The 21827-nt window shown below is 36.3% G+C and overlaps 6 protein-coding genes across 6 annotated transcripts; all 6 read left to right on the plus strand.

Moving 5' to 3' along the window:
- Nucleotides 1-748: 748 nt before the first annotated feature.
- Nucleotides 749-2664, plus strand: LOC117109629 (cell adhesion molecule 2-like). Its single transcript, XM_033252020.1, has 2 exons — nucleotides 749-2159; nucleotides 2525-2664. The coding sequence occupies exons 1-2, from the start codon at nucleotides 780-782 to the stop codon at nucleotides 2534-2536; spliced, it is 1392 nt and encodes a 463-aa protein (XP_033107911.1). The 5' UTR covers nucleotides 749-779; the 3' UTR covers nucleotides 2537-2664.
- LOC117109630 lies at nucleotides 2309-6057 on the plus strand. Its single transcript, XM_033252021.1, has one exon. It carries the CDS (start codon nucleotides 4110-4112, stop codon nucleotides 5535-5537), a length of 1428 nt encoding a protein of 475 aa, XP_033107912.1. The 5' UTR covers nucleotides 2309-4109; the 3' UTR covers nucleotides 5538-6057.
- A 2233-nt stretch (nucleotides 6058-8290) lies between these two features.
- Nucleotides 8291-9880, plus strand: LOC117109546 (cell adhesion molecule 2-like). Its single transcript, XM_033251917.1, has one exon. It carries the CDS (start codon nucleotides 8417-8419, stop codon nucleotides 9845-9847), a length of 1431 nt encoding a protein of 476 aa, XP_033107808.1. The 5' UTR covers nucleotides 8291-8416; the 3' UTR covers nucleotides 9848-9880.
- A 1847-nt stretch (nucleotides 9881-11727) lies between these two features.
- LOC117109544 (cell adhesion molecule 2-like) lies at nucleotides 11728-13239 on the plus strand. Its single transcript, XM_033251915.1, has one exon. It carries the CDS (start codon nucleotides 11770-11772, stop codon nucleotides 13198-13200), a length of 1431 nt encoding a protein of 476 aa, XP_033107806.1. The 5' UTR covers nucleotides 11728-11769; the 3' UTR covers nucleotides 13201-13239.
- A 155-nt stretch (nucleotides 13240-13394) lies between these two features.
- On the plus strand, nucleotides 13395-18431 carry LOC117109547. Its single transcript, XM_033251918.1, has 3 exons — nucleotides 13395-14879; nucleotides 15233-16681; nucleotides 16944-18431. Exons 1-3 carry the CDS (start codon nucleotides 13428-13430, stop codon nucleotides 18399-18401), a joined length of 4359 nt encoding a protein of 1452 aa, XP_033107809.1. The 5' UTR covers nucleotides 13395-13427; the 3' UTR covers nucleotides 18402-18431.
- A 198-nt stretch (nucleotides 18432-18629) lies between these two features.
- Nucleotides 18630-21132, plus strand: LOC117109541. Its single transcript, XM_033251913.1, has 2 exons — nucleotides 18630-20118; nucleotides 21091-21132. The coding sequence occupies exons 1-2, from the start codon at nucleotides 18663-18665 to the stop codon at nucleotides 21093-21095; spliced, it is 1461 nt and encodes a 486-aa protein (XP_033107804.1). The 5' UTR covers nucleotides 18630-18662; the 3' UTR covers nucleotides 21096-21132.
- Nucleotides 21133-21827: the final 695 nt, after the last annotated feature.

A 21827-nucleotide genomic window follows, 5' to 3' on the forward strand; every position in this document is an offset into this window, starting at 1 on the left:
ATGACACGCGTCATATGTACAGTTTATAATTCAATTGGAATGAACTCAGATGAACTTATTATAAAAGTGATAATAGAGAAATCACATCATTCATCAATTAGGCCGCCAGAAAAAGAAAGAAAAACACAGGATCAAAGTGACAAGCAGGTTGGTAGAAAACAAGAACTAGAACATGTAGGTAGAGATCGCAAGGACAACAAAGGCTCTAATAATTTTCCTCTGTCGTTGATAGTTGCAATTGCAGTGGCATGTATTGTAGTGATTATAGGTCTAGCTATGATACCTGTCGGATACATAAGGTACACACGAAGACAACCCAGTGACGCCGTCAGTAGAGGAAGGCCAGTTTCTATACCTGATGTATACTTTGAGCCTAAGGATCATGTGGATCCTATGCTACCACAGTTAGGCTTAGCAGCTCCATGGATGAGGACTGTAGGAGTTCAAGTTCCTGGTGAATGCGAATATGATGCGACGTATACACAAGTATCACCACAGTCACGTCAGGCCTACTACTCACAAAGAATGTACACGGCAGCTTCACTCTAAGCTCTGCTATTTAACCCAACAAAACTAGAACTAGTAACCAAACATTGTTTCTCTAAGCCACACGTCTGACTGTATAGTTGTAAAAATGAATATTCATAAGCTGTCTGTTTTATGGGTGGAACATTTTAACCGTGTGTCCAGGTTTATGGATAAAAGTGTAAATGTATCTAGTAACACACGCAGTATGTCCTGTGTATATCAACACAATAAGGTTTGTTTTCACTTTAAATATGATAATGCTGATTGAATTATTTTTGTTGTTTATGACTTATATTTGTTCTTCGAACTCTTTTACTGGATTCGAATTAGAGCCATTAAACAAAAAGCAATCGGAGGGCGGAATAGCTTATTTCAATTGTATGGTGACTGGTCTTAAAGAGGTGGAATACGTTTCTTGGATTCATGATGGTAAGAAAATAAGTGAAAATGGCATAATCATTGACAAAAATGTAGGTGATCGATATGTCGTAGATGGTAATAGTTTGCTTGGTACATTTCATTTGCATATACAAAACATTCAACGAAAGGATGATGGGCAGTTTGTATGCACAGTGTTTAAAAATGGTGACCAGTTGGTTGCACAGTCGCAGCCAGCAAACTTAACAGTGCTTCAAGTTCCTCGACAACATTATCCAATTTGTTCGGCAATTTCAGCAAGTTATATTGCTGGTACAAATATTGATTTCACATGTAGATCTGAAATAACAGACCCTCCTGTGCAGTTAAAATGGAAACGGAACAGTGTTGACGTTACGTCACAAGTTGAAGCAAATATCGGTGCAGATTACATAGTTTCATATTCAATAGTAGCCAGTGAAAACGATAAGGGTTCAATATTTACATGTGAATTGACAACTTCTGCAAATTCAGCTATTCAACGGAATTGTACTAGTGGGCCAATCAACATCCTGTATGCTCCACACGTGCGTATAAAACAAACAGACCTCGTAGTGCTCGGAAAAGAAGCTATTTTCATTTGCTACAGTGATTCAAATCCAGCAGAAGTAAAATTTGAATGGGTGTTTAATCCACCACTCGATGAAAGCGTGTACACGTTAGAAAATGAACGAATTTTGAGAATTTCCAATATAAAAGCATTTTTAAATGGTTCATTTGTTGAATGCAAAGTAACGAATTCCATTGGAAGTCAGTCACATATTTTAAGAATTGATATTTATAATTCTTATTCAGAAACAGTTAAGATCCCATCAAAAAAAGAAAGAGTAAAATCAGGAAATGAGGAAAATAACATAGAAACTGAAAACGATAAAACCAAAAGCAAACATGAAAGGCCACAGTCCATCGCTCCTGGGGGAACTAAGAATAAACAGGAAAACTTTTCAATATCACTAATCGTTGCCATTGCAGTAGCATGTATTGTGATAATATTGGGCTTAGCTTTAATACCTGTCGGTTACATGAGATACACACGCAGACAGCCTGGTGACACCGTCAGTCGAGGAAGACCTGTTTCTATACCTGAAGTATACTTTGAGCCTAAGGATCACGTCGATGCTATGCTGCCACAGGTAGGCTTAGGAGCTCCATGGATGAGGACAGTAGGAGTTCAGGTTCCTGGCGAATGTGAATACGATGTGACGTATACTCAGGTATCACCACAGTCACGCCAGGCCTACTATTCGCAAAGGATGTACACGGCTGCATCACTTTGAGTTCTGCTATTAGCCCAACAAAACTAAAACTAGTAACTAAACTTTGTTTCTCTAAGCCACACTTTTAAATGTATAAGTTTTGAAAATGAATATTCATAAGCTGTCTGTTTTGTGGGTGGAACATTTTATCCGTGTACGCTGGTTTATGGATAAGTGTAATTGTATTTACACTCTCAGTATATCCTGTGTATAACAACACAGTTAACTTTATCTTTACAGTAAATATGAGACTAAGAGGATGATGCTACTTTGGTTATTCCTGTTGTTTATGACTTATATTTTTCCATCGAATTCGTTTACAGGATTTCACATAGAGCCATCAAACAAAAAACAACCGGAGGGTGGAATAGTTTATTTCAATTGTATGGTGGTTGGTCTTGACAATTTGGAATACGTTTCATGGATTCATGATGGTCAGAAAATTAGTAAAGATGGAACAATCACTGACAAAGATATAGACGATCGGTATATAGTTGATAGTAATATTTTGCTTGGAACATTTAATTTGCATATACGAAACATTCAACGAAATGATAAGGGGGAATTTGTATGTACTGTGTTTAAGCATGATGACCAGTTGATTGCCGAGTCGCAGCCAGCAAACCTAACAGTTCTTCAGATTCCTCGACAACATTATCCAATTTGTTCTCCTATCGCAGTAAGTTATGTTTCTGGACAAAATATTGATTTCACATGTAGATCCGAAATAACAGACCCTCTTGTGCACTTGAAATGGAAACGGAATAATGTTTACGTTACGTCACAAGTTGAAGAAAATATCGATGCAGATTACATAGTTTCATATTCAATAGTAGCCAGTGAAAGCGATAAGGGTTCCATACTTACATGTGAATTGACAACTTCTGCAAATTCAGCTATTCGACGGAATTGTACTAGTGGACCAATCAACATCCTGTATGCTCCACACGTGCGTATAGAACAAACAGATGTTGTCGTGCTCGGAAAAGAAGCTATTTTCATTTGCTACAGTGATTCAAATCCAGCAGAAGTAACATTTGAATGGGTATTTAATCCACCACTCGATGAAAGCATGTTTATTTTAGAAAATGAACGTATTTTGAGAATTTCCAATATAAAAGTATTTTTAAATGGTTCATTAATTGAATGCAAAGTAAAACATTCTATTGGAAGTCGGTCACAAACTTTAAGAATTAATATTCTTAATTCAAAAACAGTTAAAATCCAATCAAAAACGGAAAAAGTAAAATCAGGAAATGTCGACATAGAAACAGAAAACGATAATACCAAAAGTAAACATGAAAGGTTACAGACCATCGCTCCTGGAATAAAGAAGAACACAGGTAATGATTTCTCAATATCACTAATTGTTGCTATTGCAGTGGCATGCATTGTAGTTATATTGGGGTTAGCTTTAATACCTGTCGGATACATGAGATATTCACGCAGACAGCCTAGTGATACCGTCAGTAGAGGAAGACCAGTTTCTATACCTGATGTATACTTTGAGCCTAAGGATCATGTGGATCCTATGCTACCACAGTTAGGCTTAGCAGCTCCGTGGATGAGGACAGTAGGAGTTCAAGTTCCTGGTGAATGTGAATATGATGTGACGTATACACAATTGTCACCACAGTCACGTCAGGCCTACTACTCACAAAGGATGTACACGGCAGCATCGCTTTAAGTTTTCTTTTTTTTTTTTAACAGCGCAACTAAAACCGGTAACTTAAAATTATATTTCGTTGTCTAACTGTTATTTGAACATGAATATTCATCAGCGTACTTTCTGGGTGTAACATTTTATCTGTGTGCAGTATGTCGGTTTTTTAATTGAAGTGCAGACGTATATACATTATTTTTATCTCTCACTACAAATATGTGACTTATGATTATGAGAATATTGATATGATGCAGTTTTTTTTGCTTTTATTGTTCGTGACTTCCATTTATCAATCGAATGCCTTTACCGGTTTTCATGAGGAGCCGCAGAGCGACAAGCAACCTGAGGGTGGAATCGTTTTTTTCATGTGCATGGTTGTTGGCCTTAGCGATGTGGAATACGTTTCTTGGAATCATAATGGTAAGAAAATAAGTAAAGATGGACAAATCATTGATAAAACTGTTGACGAACGATATATGATAGATAGCAACCGATTGGTTGGTACATTTATTTTGCATATTTGGAACATTCAACGAAAAGATAAAGGACAGTTTGTATGTTCTGTGTTTAACGGCGAAAACCAGATGGTGGCCGAGTCGCAGACAGCAAACTTAACAGTGCTTCAAATTCCCCAAGAACACTATCCTATTTGCTCTCCTATCGCATCAAGCTATGTTTCTGGACGAAATATTGATTTTATGTGTAGATCCGAAATAACAGACCCTCCCGTACAATTAAAATGGAAACGTAATTATGTTGTTGTTACGTCACAAGCTGAATCAAATATCGGTGCAGATTACATAGTTTCATATTCAATAGTAGCCAGTGAAATCGATAAGGGTTCCATATTTACATGTGAATTGACAACTTCTGCCAATTCAGCTATTCGAAGGAATTGTACTGTTGGACCAATCAACATCCTATATGCTCCACACGTGCGTATCGAACAAACCGATGTTGTCGTGCTCGGGCAAGAAGCCATATTCATTTGCTACAGTGATTCAAATCCAGCAGAAGTAACATTCGAATGGGTAGTTGATCCACCACTCGACGAAAGCATGTATATTTTAGAAAATGAACGTATTTTGAGAATTTCCAATATACAAGAATTTTTAAATGGTTCATTAATTGAATGCAAGGTAACCAATTCTATTGGAAGTCGGTCACAAACTTTAAGAATTAATATTTTCAATTCAAAAACAGTTAAAATTCAATCAAAAACGGAAAAAGTAAAATCAGGAAATGACGACATAGAAACAGAAAACGATAATTCCAAAAGTAAATATGAAAGGTTACAGACCATCGCTCCTGGAATAAAGAAGAATACAGGTAATGATTTCTCAATATCCCTAATCGTTGCCATTGCAGTAGCATGTATTGTAGTTATCTTGGGCTTAGCTTTAATACCTGTCGGATACATGAGATATTCACGCAGACAGCCTAGTGATACCGTCAGTAGGGGAAGACCAGTTTCTATACCTGATGTATACTTTGAGCCTAAGGATCACGTGGATCCTATGCTACCACAGTTAGGCTTATCAGCTCCGTGGATGAGGACTGTAGGAGTTCAAGTTCCTGGTGAATGTGAATATGACGTGACGTATACACAAGTGTCGCCACAGTCACGTCAAGCGTACTATTCACAAAGAATGTACACACCAGCTTCACTTTAAGTTCTCCTATTTGACAAAACGCATCAAGAACCATAAATTCTCTAAGACATATTAACTGCACTGTATATATTTTAGCATAATAATTCATTAATCATGTTTGTAGATGGAGTATTATTTTATTTGTGTATGCTGGTTTTTCTAGCGAAGAACAACGCAAAAAACACATCGATCTTTCTGTTACTTTACAACAAAATATCACACAATTAATCTTCATTGTAAACACGTGAATAAATAACATGATGAACGTTTTTGTTGTTTGTTACTTAAATTAATTTTCATCGAGTACTTTTACAGGATTTGATTTGACCCACTAAACAACATGTAACTAGAGGGTAAAGAACTATTTCAACTTTATGATGGCTTGTCGTAACGATGTAGAAATGTAGAACATGTTTCGAAGATTAATAATGGTGAAAATAATTAGTAGCTATGGAAGAATTATTTAATATGATATAGCAGTATATGGTACAGAACAATTTATTTTGTTTATTGTATTTGTATATTGAAATATTAAAAATTAAATTAACTGACAATCTCTATCAATTGTCTTTAAACGTTAAAACATCAGGAAACATTACTAGTTGGCTATTAAGTCGCAGCCATCCAAATTTTTGAACCAAATATTGAAATTACGTGTAAATATAAAAAAAACTGAAAAAAATTGACATGACAACGTGAACATGTTGGCGTTATGTCACAAGTTGAAAAATATCAAAAAAGATGATCACATAATTTTATATTCTATGTTGATTGTGTTCAAATATCTATAATGCACACTCAAAATAGCAGCACCATCAAACTCATTTTATAATAGTGTTGGTCAAATCTACAGTACGCTCTTTATGATCCACAAATGAGTATCGAAGAAACGATGTGACGTATACACAGATATCACCCCAGTTTACTACTCACAAAAGGTGTACACTGAAGCTTCGTTGTAGCGATCAATTTGTTAGTATTTTCTGAAACAAGTAACATAACTTTAAGTATGATGTGTCGCAAGAATTTACGAATAACCTATGAATATTCAATTTGTAATAGTATCATATGTAGGCCTACACTACAATATTATGCGTTGGGTTGCTGCTAAAAACTATTGGACGCATATTATTGATAAATATTCCACACTTTTAAACATAATGTGTTCCATTTGATGGGAAATTCTTTAAGTGAATATATAGGCCTGTTATCGGACGTTGAGATGAACATCTTAGCTTGTTCCATAATTCTCGTGTTCTTTGCTTTTCAAACCTTTTCGTTCTCTGGATTTTTAAGACAGCCGTATGATGACAAGCAGGTGGAAGGTGAACTGACGTATTTTACATGTATTATCAAAAGGCTAGATGACAACGAATATGTTTCTTGGTTACATAACGATCGTCAAATAAGTAAAGATAATAGAATCATTGACCAACATAACATTGATCGTTATTCGATAGACTATGACCCGGATGTTAGAAAATATAATTTGCAAATTCAGAACATTCAACGGAGAGATAGTGGAGAGTATACGTGTACGATATATAACAGAGAGGGAAAAATTGTCGCGGAGTCGAATTCAGCTAATTTTACAGTTGTTCAAATACCTCAAGAACATTACCCAATTTGCTCTCCTATCGCCGCAAGTTATTCTCTGCGACAATCTATTGTTATTTCATGTATATCAGAAAAAATCGTACCTCCTGTCCGTTTATCATGGAAGCGCAATAATATAGACATTACGTCGGCAGATCGACAAATGACTGATGATAATCAAATAGTAAATTATTCATTTCTTGCAAAGAAGTCTGACAATAGAGCAATGTTTATATGTGAACTAACAACTTCAGCTAACCCATATATCAGGCGGAATTGTTCCTGTGGACCGATCAACATCATTTATGCTCCTTTTGTACGTATTAAACAAACAGGTAACATTGTTCTTGATAAGGAAGCCATCTTTATATGTTATAGTGATGCAAATCCACAGGAAGTAAGATTCGAATGGACTTTCAATCCTCCAATTGATAGAAATATGTATATTGTAGAAAATAATCGTATTTTGAGATTTATAGCCATGAAACGAATTTTAAATGGCACTACGGTTATGTGCCAAGTTACAAATTCTATCGGGAGTGGTTCTAGCGTTTTATATATTAACATTCAAAGGCAAGTTTCTTCAGAAGAGTCTAAAGCCGATTACGTTGATACCATGAAATCGGAAAACAAAGATCGATCCAAAGACATCAAACCCAACACCAATCATCAGGTATTAATAACAGCCTCACCTGAGCAGCAGAAAAATACGACTCACATCTCAATATCACTAGTTGTTGCTATTGCAGTGGCGAGTACTGTAGTGATCCTAGGCCTAGCTATGATACCAGTCGGCTACATGAGGTACACACGAAGGCAACCTAGTGATACCGTCAGTAGAGGAAGACCTGTTTCTATACCCGATGTATACTTTGAGCCTAAGGACCACGTGGATCCTATGCTTCCACAGTTAGGTTTATCAGCTCCATGGATGAGGACAGTAGGAGTTCAAGTCCCTGGTGAATGTGAATATGATGTGACGTACACACAAGTATCACCACAGTCTCGCCAGGCATATTACTCTCAGAGGATGTACACCGCAGCTTCCCTGTAGCGGTTCATTTGTTGGAATTTTCTGAAACAAGTAACATAACTTTTAATATAACAGGTCAGAAAAAGTGACGAATACATTATTAGAATATGAATATTCAATTTCAATGAATATTGTGACTAAATTGCAAACTACTGCGTTGGACTGCTGTTTAAAATCATGGAACACTTTTTGCGGATAAATACTACGTATTTGCAAACATAAGATGTGATGGATGTGATTTTTGAAAGTTGATTTTTAACTTAAGTTTAAAATGGAAGGTTTAGCCTGTGTGATGTTCCTCGTATTCAGTGTGTGTCAAACATCTTCGTTCTCTGGCTTTCTAAAGCAGCCAACTGATGAAAAACAGGCGGAAGGTGAGCTGGCGTATTTCAATTGTATTATCAAAAGGCTTGATAATACTGAATACGTCTCCTGGCTACATAATGGTCACAAAATAAGTGAAGATGATCGAATCATTGACCGACGTAACATTGATCGTTATTCAATAGACTATGATCCTGATGTTAGAAAATATAATTTGCAAATTCAGAACGTTCAACGGAGAGATAGTGGAGAGTATACGTGTACGATATATAATAGCGGGGGAATAATTGTCGCGGAGTCTAAATCAGCAAATTTTACCGTTCTTCAAATACCTCGAGAACATTACCCAATTTGCTCTCCTATCGCCGCAAGGTACTCTCGTGGACAAGCTATCATTATATCGTGTATATCAGAAAATATAGAACCCCCTGTCCGTTTAAAATGGAAGCGCAATAGTGTTGACATCACGTCGGGAATTGATCGAAAAATGACTGATGATAATCATGTAGTAAATTATTCATTTCTTGCGAAGAAATCTGACAATAGGGCAATGTTTATATGTGAACTCACAACTTCAGCTAACCCATCTATCAGGCGGAATTGTTCCTGTGGACCGATAAACATCATTTATGCTCCTGTTGTACGCATTAAACAAACAGGCAACATTGTTCTTGATAAGGAAGCCATCTTCATATGTTACAGTGACGCAAATCCAGAGGAAGAAAGATTCGAATGGATTTTCAATCCTCCAATTGATAGAAATATGTATCTGTTAGAAAATGATCGTATTTTGAGAATTACAGACATGAAACGAATTTTAAATAACACTAAGGTTATGTGCCAAGTTACAAATTCTATGGGGATTGGTTCAAGTGTATTATATATTAACATTAAAAGTCAAGTTTCGTCAGAGGAATCTAAAGCCGATTATGTAGATACAACGAAATCGGAAAACAAAGATCGACCGAAAGACAAAAAATCAATCCCCAATCATCAGTTATTAATAACAACATCACCTGACCAGCAGAAAAATACGACTCACATCTCAATATCACTAATTGTTGCTATTGCAGTGGCAAGTATTGTAGTGATCCTAGGCCTAGCTATGATTCCAGTTGGTTACATGAGATACACACGAAGGCAACCTAGTGACACCGTCAGTAGAGGAAGACCCGTTTCTATACCTGATGTATACTTCGAGCCCAAGGATCATGTGGATCCTATGCTGCCACAGTTAGGCTTATCAGCTCCATGGATGAGGACAGTAGGAGTTCAAGTTCCTGGTGAATGTGAATATGATATGACGTACACACAAATATCACCACAGTCTCGCCAGGCATATTACTCTCAGAGGATGTACACCGCAGCTTCCATGTAGCGGTTCATTTGTTGGAATTTTCTGAAACAAGTAACACAACTTTAAGTCTGACTTGTCACAAGAATTAAGGAATAGATTATTAGAATGAATATTCAATTTTATTTGTAAGTGTATCGCGAGTACGCTACAATATGTTGCTGTTGAAAACCATAGGAAACATATATTTGATAAACCTTCCATATTTCAAACATAATGCATTCTTTTTATTGTGATATTTTGAAAGTGGATGTTTACTATCAAGCGTTGAGATGAATTACATAATATATTCCTTGGTTCTTGTATTTTTTGCTAGTGAAACATCTTCGTTCTCTAAATTTTTACAACAGCCATTTGACGACGAACAGGTGGAAGGTGAGCGGACTTATTTTATTTGTATTATTAAAAGACTAGATGATACCGAATACGTCTCCTGGTTACATAATGGTCGCAAAATAAGTAACGATGATCGAATCATTGACCAAGATAACTTAGACCGTTTTTCAATAGACTATGATCCTGATTTTAAAAAGTATAATTTGCAAATTCAGAACATTCAACGGAGAGATAAAGGAAAGTATACGTGTACAATATATAACAGCAAGGGTATTGTCGCGGAGTCTAAATCAGCGAATTTTACAGTTCTTCAAATACCTCGAGAACATTACCCAATTTGCTCTCCTATCGCCGCAAGGTACTCTCTTGGACAAGCTATCATTATATCGTGTATATCAGAAAATATAGAACCCCCTGTCCGTTTAAAATGGAAGCGCAATAGTGTTGACATCACGTCGGGAATTGATCGAAAAGTGACTGATGATAATCATGTAGTAAATTATTCATTTCTTGCAAAGAAATCTGACAATAGGGCAATGTTTATATGTGAACTCACAACTTCAGCTAACCCATCTATCAGGCGGAATTGTTCCTGTGGACCGATAAACATCATTTATGCTCCTGTTGTACGCATTAAACAAACAGGCAACATTGTTCTTGATAAGGAAGCCATCTTCATATGTTACAGTGACGCAAATCCACAGGAAGAAAGATTCGAATGGACTTTCAATCCTCCAATTGATAGAAATATGTATCTGTTAGAAAATGATCGTATTTTGAGAATTACAGACATGAAACGAATTTTAAATGGCACTAAGGTTATGTGCCAAGTTACAAATTCTATGGGGATTGGTTTAAGTGTATTATATATTAACATCCAAAGCCAAGTTTCTTCAGAAGAATCTAAAGCCGATTACGTTGATACCATGAATTTGGAAAACAAAGATCGAAACAAAGACATCAAACCCAACACCAATCATCAGGTATTAATAACAGCATCACCTGAGCAGCAAAAAAATACGACTCACATCTCAATATCACTAGTTGTTGCTATTGCAGTGGCAAGTATTGTAGTGATCCTAGGCCTAGCTATGATTCCAGTTGGCTACATGAGATACACACGAAGGCAATCTAATGACACCCTCAGTAGAGGAAGACCCGTTTCTATACCTGATGTATACTTCGAGCCCAAGGATCATGTGGATCCTATGCTGCCACAGTTAGGCTTATCAGCCCCATGGATGAGGACAGTTGGAGTTCAGGTTCCTGGTGAATGTGAATACGATGTGACGTATACACAGGTATCACCACAGTCACGTCAGGCCTACTACTCTCAGAGAATGTACACTGCAGCTTCCCTGTAGCAGTGGTTCATTTGTTGGAATTTCCTAAAACAAGTAACATAACTTTAAATATAACATGTCACAACAATTGACGAATAAATTATTAGAATATCAATATTCAATTTCAATAAATGTTGCGGCTACTATACAAACTAATGCGTTGTACTGCTTTTGAAAACATTGTGACATTTTTCCTGGATAAATATTACGTATTTTAAAACATAAGATGTGATGTTTTGAAAGCTGATTTTTTAATTTAAGTTTAAAATGGAATGTTTAGTTTGTGTCATGTTCTTCGTATTCTGGGTACATCAAACGTCTTCGTTCTCAAGATTTCTAAAGCAGCCATCTGATGAAAAGCAGGCAGAGGGTGAGCGGGCGTATTTTAATTGTATTATTAGAAGGCTTGATGATACCGAATATGTCTCATGGTTACATAATGGTCGCAAGATAAGTAACGATGATCGAATCATTGACCAACGTAACACAGATCGTTTTTCAATAGACTATGATCCTGATTTTAAAAAGTATAGTTTGCAAATTCAGAACATTCAGCGGAGAGATAAAGGAGAGTATACGTGTACTATATATAATAGCGGGGAAATAATTGTCGAAGAGTCAAATTCAGCAAATTTTACAGTTCTTCAAATACCTAGAGAACATTACCCAATTTGCTCTCCTATCGCAGCTAGTTATTCTCTGCGTCAAATTATTGTTATTTCATGTATATCAGAAAAAATTGAACCTCCTGTCCGTTTATCATGGAAGCGCAATAATATTGACATTACGTCAGGAATTGATCGACAAATGAGTGATGATAATAACATAGTAAATCATTCATTTCTTGCAAAGAAATCTGACAATAGAGCAATGTTTATATGTGAACTTACAACTTCAGCTAACCCATCTATCAGGCGGAATTGTTCCAGTGGACCGATTAACATCATGTATGCTCCCTTTGTACGTATTAAACAAACAGGCAACATTGTTCTTGGTAAGGAAGCCATCTTTATATGTTACAGTAATGCAAATCCACAGGAAGTAAGATTCGAATGGACTTTCAATCCTTCAATTGATATAAATATGTATATGTTAGAAAATAATCGTATTTTGAGAATTATAGACATGAAACGAATTTTAAATGGCACTAAGGTTATGTGCCAAGTTACAAATTCTATCGGGAGTGGTTCAAGCGTAATATATATTAACATTCAAAGCCAAGTTTCTTCAGAAGAATCTAAAGCCGATTATGTTGATACCATGAAATCGGAAAACAAAGATCGATCGAAAGACTTAAAAACCAACACCAATCATCTGGTATTAATAACAAAATCACCTGACCAGCAGAAAGATACGACTCGCATCTCAATATCACTAATTGTTGCTATTGCAGTGGCAAGTATTGTAGTGATCCTAGGCCTAGCTATGATTCCAGTTGGCTATATGAGATACACACGAAGACAACCTAGTGATACCGTCAGTAGAGGAAGACCTGTTTCTATACCTGATGTATACTTCGAGCCTAAGGACCACATGGATCCTATGCTACTACAGTTAGGCTTATCAGCTCCATGGATGAGGACAGTAGGAGTTCAAGTTCCTGGTGAATGTGAATATGATATGACGTATACACCGGTATCACCACAATCACGTCAGGCCTACTATTCACAAAGAATGTACACGGCAGCATCCATGTAAGCGATGTGCCGATATTTGAATATATTTGCAAACCTGTAACACCAACAAAATATTGCAACAATACTTTCTTGATGAATATTCATTAGATGCCCGCAGATGGGCGGTTCCGTTCAATCTACTTTCAGTTGTCGGAACAATGTATGAAACTCCATCGGTAGTTAGTTCATTTGCTATGCTTTTAGGTCTAGTATGTCGACACTTGTATCACAGAAGTAAAATAATGTACGATGGATTTATGTTTTGCAGTTGTTAAAAACGTGAGTTTGTGTTTGCTAGTATTACTAAATTTTATTCTGCAATCGTTTTCTTTTTCTGGATTTAACAAGGAGCCCACAAATGAAAAAGAAATAGAAGGTGGACTAGCATACTTTACGTGCATTGTTATGGAATTAAAATCAACGGAGTATGTCTCTTGGAAAAAAAATAGTCAAATTATAAGCAATGGAGCAAATATAATTGATGAACAGATACGGAAGCGTTATTCTATAGATTTTAATGAACAATTTGGCAAGTACAATTTACAGATTCTTAATGTCAAAAGGCGAGATGAAGGTGAATATGTGTGTACAGTATTGAAAGGCGATGGCAAAACAGTTGCGGAGTCTAATTCAGCAAACTTCACAGTCCTCCAAACTCCCAGAGAACATTACCCAATTTGTTCTCCTATTGCAGCCAGTTATGCTGTTGGACAAAATATTGCTGTTTCATGTATATCAGAAAGAATCGAACCTCCTGTTCGTTTAGCATGGATGCGCAATAATATTTATATTACGTCTAAATTTGTTCAAGAAATGACTAATGATAATTATATTGTAACTTATTCATTTGTTGCTAAGAAATCCGATAATAGAGCATTGTTTTCATGTGAATTAACAACTTCCGCTAACCCATCCATTAAGCGGAATTGTTCCAGTGGACCAATTAACATTATATATGCTCCTCTCGTACGTATCCAACAAACACGTAACGTTATTATTGGTAAAGAAGCCATTTTTATATGTTATAGTGACGCAAATCCACAGGAAGTAACTTTCGAATGGACTTTCAAGCCTCCAATTGATAGACATATGTATATGTTAGAAAATGATCGTATTTTGAGAATCTTATATATTACGACAAATTTAAATGGCACTAAGGTTATGTGTCAAGTCACAAATTCTATTGGAAGTGGTTCAAACGTATTGTATATCAACGTTGAACGCCAAAATATAGTTGAAAAAACGAAAGGATCTAACGAAGAGAACCCAGATACCACAAACTCAAGAAACAAACAGAAAGCACAAGACACAAAATCCAACAACAAACCCCAGGAATCGGCGACAGCATCATCTGATCCACAGGTAGAAAGAACAGTTATCTCAATTTCACTAATTGTTGCCATTGCAGTAGCATGTATTGTAGTGATCCTAGGTCTAGCTATGATACCCGTCGGTTACATGAGATATTCACGGAGACAACCAAGTGACACCGTCAGTAGAGGAAGACCCGTTTCTATACCCGATGTATACTTTGAGCCTAAGGATCACGTGGATCCTATGCTACCACAGTTAGGCTTAGCAGCTCCATGGATGAGGACAGTAGGAGTTCAAGTCCCTGGTGAATGTGAATACGATATGACGTATACACAGGTATCACCACAGTCACGTCAGGCATACTACTCCCAGAGGATGTACACGGCGGCATCACTTTAAGTTTTATTTACTAATAGTATATAGAACCAAAAATAAAACAATGTTTTTCTTTATTTGACTGTATTAAATATGAGCATCAATACGACGTAATTTCATGAAGTTTTGATGTTATACCAAACTTATCTAGAACCAGTAACTAAATATTGTTTCTGTAATATACCAGTTTAACTTAATAATATGAGCATTAATATTCATTAGCCGTTCATGTGGGTGTTACTATTCACGTTGCTGTTTTTGGATTGACGAGAATAATTTTCTACACTGTCAATACGGTATATCTGTTAACCAACTAATTTAAGTGTATAAAGTTGAAAATCACGGTAAAAATGTGAATTGATTAGACGGAAAACATTACAAAAATGCAGTTTTTAGTGTTGTTTATTTTAACTAGCATCTATCCTTCTAACAGTTTTACTGGATTCAGAAAAGAGCCTCAAAGCGACAGACAACCGGAGGGTGGAGTAGCTTATTTTAATTGCATGGTGATTAGTCTCAACAGTGTGGAATACGTCTCATGGATACATAATGGTAAGAAAATAAGTGAAGATGAAATAATCATTGGTGATAAAACAGATGAGCGGTATACAATTCACAGTGATACTTTACTTGGTGCATATAACTTAAATATTCAGAATATTCAACGAATGGATAGTGGACAGTTTGTATGTACTGTGTTTGAACGTGAAAACAATGTTATTGCCCAGTCGCAGCCAGCAAATCTAACTGTGCTTCAAATTCCTCGAGAACATTATCCACTTTGTTCTCCTATCTCAGCTAGTTATAATATTGGAACAACTATTATTGTTACGTGTACATCCGAGTTAACAGACCCACTTGCGCTCTTGAGCTGGAAACAGAACGATGCTGGTGTTAGACCTGCACAAGTTGAAGCATTAATTGATGGAGATATGTACAAAATATCGTATTCATTCATTGCAAGTGAAAATAATCAAAGATCTATATTTACATGTGAGATGACAACCCCCGCAAATACTGCAATACGACGAAATTGTAGTACTGGACCAATCAATATTCTTTATGCTCCACACGTGCGCATCGAACAAACAGACGTTGCCATACTTGGGAAAGAAGCCATATTTATTTGCTACAGTGATTCAAATCCACCAGAAGTAACATTTGAATGGACATTTACTCCGCCACTCGATAAAACAATGTATACACTAGAAAATGAACGCATTTTGAGAATTCTCAACATGCAAAAAAATATAAATGGTACAATTATTGAATGCAAAGTAAAAAATTCTATTGGAAGTCGGTCACAGACTTTTAAAATCATTATTTTTAGTTCAGGTTCAAAAAATACTAATAGCCCATTTGAAAAAGGGAACATAAATACAGGAATTGAAGAGGATAATTTAGACACAGAAAAGGCCAATAGTAAATATACAAAGTCAGAGACCGTCGACCCTGTAAACAGAAACAAAAAGAATGAAGACTTCTCAGTATCACTTGTTATTGCCATTGCAGTGGCATGCATCATAGCAATTTTGGGCCTAGCTCTAATACCCGTCGGCTACATGAGATATACAAGACGACAGCCAAGTGACACCGTCAGTAGAGGAAGACCTGTTTCTATTCCTGATGTATACTTCGAGCCTAAGGATCACGTGGATCCTATGTTACCACAATTGGGCTTAGCAGCTCCATGGATGAGGACAGTAGGTGTTCAGGTTCCTGGCGAATGTGAATATGATGTGACATATGTACAGGTATCACCACAGTCTCGCCAAGCTTACTATTCACAAAGGATGTACACGGCAGCATCACTTTGAGTTCTCCTATTATGATTTCCCAATGTATTAAGACTCAGTAACTTAACATTATTTTGCGTATGCACAATATAGCCGTGTGAATTTTAATATGAATATTCATGATTAACCGACTGACCTGTGGGTGTACCCATTTACCAATACATGCTGATTCATGGAAGTGAATAACAATCTAAGCATTTCCTTTTACCATACATATACCATTCCTACACAAGGTTATAAAGATGATTCTCATCTCGAGTATGTAGCTTTCCAAATATAGCAAAAGAACATTACAAAAATGCAGATAGGCCTATTGATGTTTTTGCTACTGTTAGCTTGCATTTATCCATCGAGATCATTTACAGGATTTCGCTTAGAGCCACAAAATAACCGACAACCGGAGGGTGGAGTAGCTTATTTTAATTGCATGTTGGTTGGACTTAACAATATGGAATACGTTTCGTGGATTCATGATGGTAAGAAAATTAGTGAAGATGGAACAATTCTTAACAATCAGTTAGATGATAGATATTATATCGATGGTAATGCTTTTCTTGGAATATTTAATTTGCATATTCGAAACGTTCAAAGAGAAGACAGTGGATCATTTGTATGTACTGTGTTTAATCGTAAAAACCATTTAATTGCCCAGTCGCAGCCAGCTAACTTAACTGTGCTACAAATTCCTCGAGAAAACTATCCACTTTGCTCTACTATCTCAGCTAGTTATAAAATTGGTGAAAGCATTGTTGTTACTTGTAGATCAGAAATAACAGACCCCCTTGCGGATTTGACCTGGAAACGTAACGATGCTGAGGTTAGGTCTTCACAAGTTGAAACATCTATCAAAACAGATGCTTACATAATATCCTATTCATTCATTGCCAGTAAAAATGATCAAAGATCCACATTTACATGCGAAATGACAACTCCAGCAAATACTGCAATACGGCGAAATTGTAGTACTGGACCAATCAATGTTCTTTATGCTCCACACGTACGCATCCAGCAAACCGACGTTGTCATACTCGGAAACGAAGCCATATTTATTTGCTACAGTGATTCAAATCCACCAGAAGTAAAATTCGAATGGAACTTTTATCCACCACTCGATGAAAACAAGTATACATTAGAAAATGATCGCATTTTGAGAATTCTCAACACGGAAAAAGATATAAATGGTACAATTATTGAATGCAAAGTAACAAATTCTATTGGAAGTCGATCACAGACTTCTAAGATCATTATATTTAGCTCTAGTTCAAAGGATTTTAAAAGTCCAATAGAGGATAAAATAAAAACAGATATTGAAGAGAATAATCCATTCACAGAAAAGACCAACAGTAAACATACAAATCCAGAGACAATCGACTCAAAAAAACAGGACAAAAAGAATGCAGACTTCTCAGTATCACTTGTTATTGCCATTGCAGTGACATGCATCATAGTAATTTTGGGCCTAGCTCTAATACCTGTCGGCTACATGAGATATACAAGACGACAGCCAAGTGACACCATCAGTAGAGGAAGACCAGTTTCTATACCCGATGTATACTTTGAGCCTAAGGATCACGTGGATCCTATGCTACCACAGTTAGGCTTAGCAGCTCCATGGATGAGGACAGTAGGAGTCCAAGTTCCTGGTGAATGTGAATATGATGTGACGTATACACAAGTATCACCACAGTCACGTCAGGCATACTATTCACAAAGGATGTACACGGCGGCATCACTTTGAGTTCTATTATTATTTTCCAACGCATTAAGACCCAGTAACCTAACATTATTTTGCTTATGCACAAAATATAGCTGTATGTATTTTAATATGAATATTCATTAACCGTCTGACCTGTGGGTGTACCCATTTATCATACATTCTGATTCATGGAAGTGAATAATAATCTACACATTTCCATATATACCATACATGTACCTATGAATACACAAGCTATAAAGATAATTCTCATCTTGAGAATGTAGCTTTGGAAATAAAATAGTAATGAACATTACAAAAATGCATATAGGCATATTTATGTTCTTGCTACTGCTAGCTTGCATTTATCCGTCGAGATCGTTTACTGGATTTCGGATTGAACCACAAAATAACCGGCAACCGGAGGGTGGAGTAGCTTTTTTTACGTGTATTGTAGTTGATCTTAATGATAAGGAATACGTTTCGTGGATTCACGATGGTAAGAAAATTAGTGAAGATGGAAGAATTCTTGACAAAGAATTAGATGATAGATATAATATTATAGATGGTAATGCTTTGCTTGGTACATTTAATTTGCATATTCGAGACGTTCAAAGAAAAGATAGTGGAACATTTGTTTGTGCTGTGTTTAAACGCAAAAATCAGTTGTTAGCTGGGACGCAGCTTGTAAATTTAACTGTGCTACAAATTCCTCAAGAACATTATCCACTTTGCTCTCCCATCTCAGCAAGTTATAAAATTGGAGAAAATATTATTGTTACCTGTAAATCAGAAATAACAGACCCTCTTGCGGATTTGACATGGAAACGTAACGAGGCTGAAGTTTGGTCTTCAGAAGTTGAAGCATCTATCGATAGGGATGCTTATATAATATCATATTCATTCATTGCCAGTGAAAGTGATCAAAGATCTACATTTACGTGTGAAATGTCTACCTCGGCAAATTTAGCTATTCGTCGAAATTGCAGTATTGGACCAATTAACATACTTTATGCTCCAAAGGTGTGGATCAAGCAAACCAATGTCCCTAGACTCGGAACAGAAGCAATCTTTATTTGCTACAGTGATTCAAATCCACAGGATGTAACATTCAAATGGAACTTTAATCCACCACTCGATGAAGACATGTATAAATTAGAAAATGAACGCATTTTAAGAATTATCAACACCCAAAAAGATATTAACGGTACAATTATTGAATGTAAAGTAACAAATTCCATGGGAAGTCGGTCACAGACTTTTAAAATCATCGTTTTTAGTTCTAGCTCAAAGGATGCTAAAAGTCCATTGAAAAAGGAGGAAACAAAAACAGGAAGTGAAGAGAGTAGTTTAGACACAGAAAAGACCAATAGTAAACATACAAATCTAGAAACTATCGACTCTGTAAACAACAACAAAACGAATGAAGACTTCTCAATATCACTTATTATTGCCATTGCAGTGGCATGCATCATAGTAATTTTGGGCCTAGCTCTAATACCCGTCGGCTACATGAGATATACAAGACGACAGCCAAGTGACACCGTCAGTAGAGGAAGACCTGTTTCTATTCCTGATGTATACTTCGAGCCTAAGGATCACGTGGATCCTATGTTACCACAGTTAGGTTTATCAGCTCCATGGATGAGGACAGTTGGAGTTCAAGTTCCTGGTGAATGTGAATATGATGTGACGTATACACAAGTATCACCCCAGTCACGTCAGGCATACTATTCACAAAGGATGTACACGGCGGCATCACTTTGAGTCTGTCTCTTATACACATCTAGATGTGTATAAGAGACAGATGTTGGTGTTAGACCTGCACAAGTTGAAGCATTAATTGATGGAGATATGTACAAAATATCGTATTCATTCATTGCAATTGAAAATAATCAAAGATCTATATTTACATGTGAGATGACAACCCCCGCAAATACTGCAATACGACGAAATTGTAGTACTGGACCAATCAATGTTCTTTATGCTCCACACGTACGCATCCAGCAAACCGACGTTGTCATACTCGGAAACGAAGCCATATTTATTTGCTACAGTGATTCAAATCCACCAGAAGTAACATTTGAATGGACATTTACTCCGCCACTCGATAAAACAATGTATACACTAGAAAATGAACGCATTTTGAGAATTCTCAACATGCAAAAAAATATAAATGGTACAATTATTGAATGCAAAGTAACAAATTCCATGGGAAGTCGGTCACAGACTTTTAAAATCATCTTTTTTAGTTCTAGCTCAAAGGATGCTAAAAGTCCATTGAAAAAGGAGGAAACAAAAACAGGAATTGAAGAGAGTAGTTTAGACACAGAAAAGACCAATAGTAAACATAAAAATCTAGAAACTATCGACTCTGTAAACAACAACAAAACGAATGAAGATTTCTCAATATCACTTATTATTGCCATTGCAGTGGCATGCATCATAGTAATTTTGGGCCTAGCTCTAATACCAGTCGGATACATGAGATATACAAGACGACAGCCAAGTGACACCGTCAGTAGAGGAAGACCTGTTTCTATTCCTGATGTATACTTCGAGCCTAAGGATCATGTGGATCCTATGTTACCACAGTTAGGTTTAGCAGCTCCATGGATGAGGACAGTTGGAGTTCAAGTTCCTGGTGAATGTGAATATGATGTGACGTATACACAAGTATCACCACAGTCACGTCAGGCATATTACTCACAAAGGATGTACACGGCGGCATCACTTTGAGTTCTATTATTATTTTCCAACGTATTAAGAACCAGTAACTTAACATTATTTTGCTTAAGCACAAATATAGCCGTGTGAATTTTAATATGAATATTCATTACCGTCGTACCTGTAGGTGTACTCAGTTACTAATACATGCTGATTCATGGAAGTGAATAATAATCTACACATTTTCTTATACCATGCATATACCTATGCATACACATGTCATTCAGATGATTCTCATCTTGAGAATGTAGCTTTGGAAATAATATAGCAAAAGAACACTAAAATAATGCAGATAAGCCTATTGATATTCTTGCTACTCCTAGCCTGCATTTATCCATCGAGGTCATTTACGGGATTTCGTATTGAACCACAGAATAACCGACAACCAGAGGCTGGAGTAGCTTATTTTACGTGTATTGTAGTTGATCTTAATGATATGGAATACGTTTCGTGGATTCACGATGGTAAGAAAATTAGTGAAGATGGAACAATCCTTGACAAAGAATTAGATGATAGATATAATGTCGATAGTAATGCTTTGCTTGGTACATTTAATTTGCATATTCGAGACGTTCAAAGAAAAGATAGTGGAACATTTGTTTGTGCTGTGTTTAAAGGTGAAAATCAGTTGGTTGCTGGGTCGCAGCCTGTAAATTTAACTGTGCTACAAATTCCTCGAGAACATTATCCACTTTGCTCTCCCATCTCAGCTAGTTATAAAATTGGAGAAAACATTATTGTTAA

This window comes from Anneissia japonica, unplaced genomic scaffold, assembly GCF_011630105.1.
Source record: "Anneissia japonica isolate Jap-2015-1 unplaced genomic scaffold, ASM1163010v1 scaffold287829_len2072220_cov186, whole genome shotgun sequence".
Classification (NCBI taxonomy): Eukaryota; Metazoa; Echinodermata; class Crinoidea; order Comatulida; family Comatulidae; genus Anneissia; species Anneissia japonica.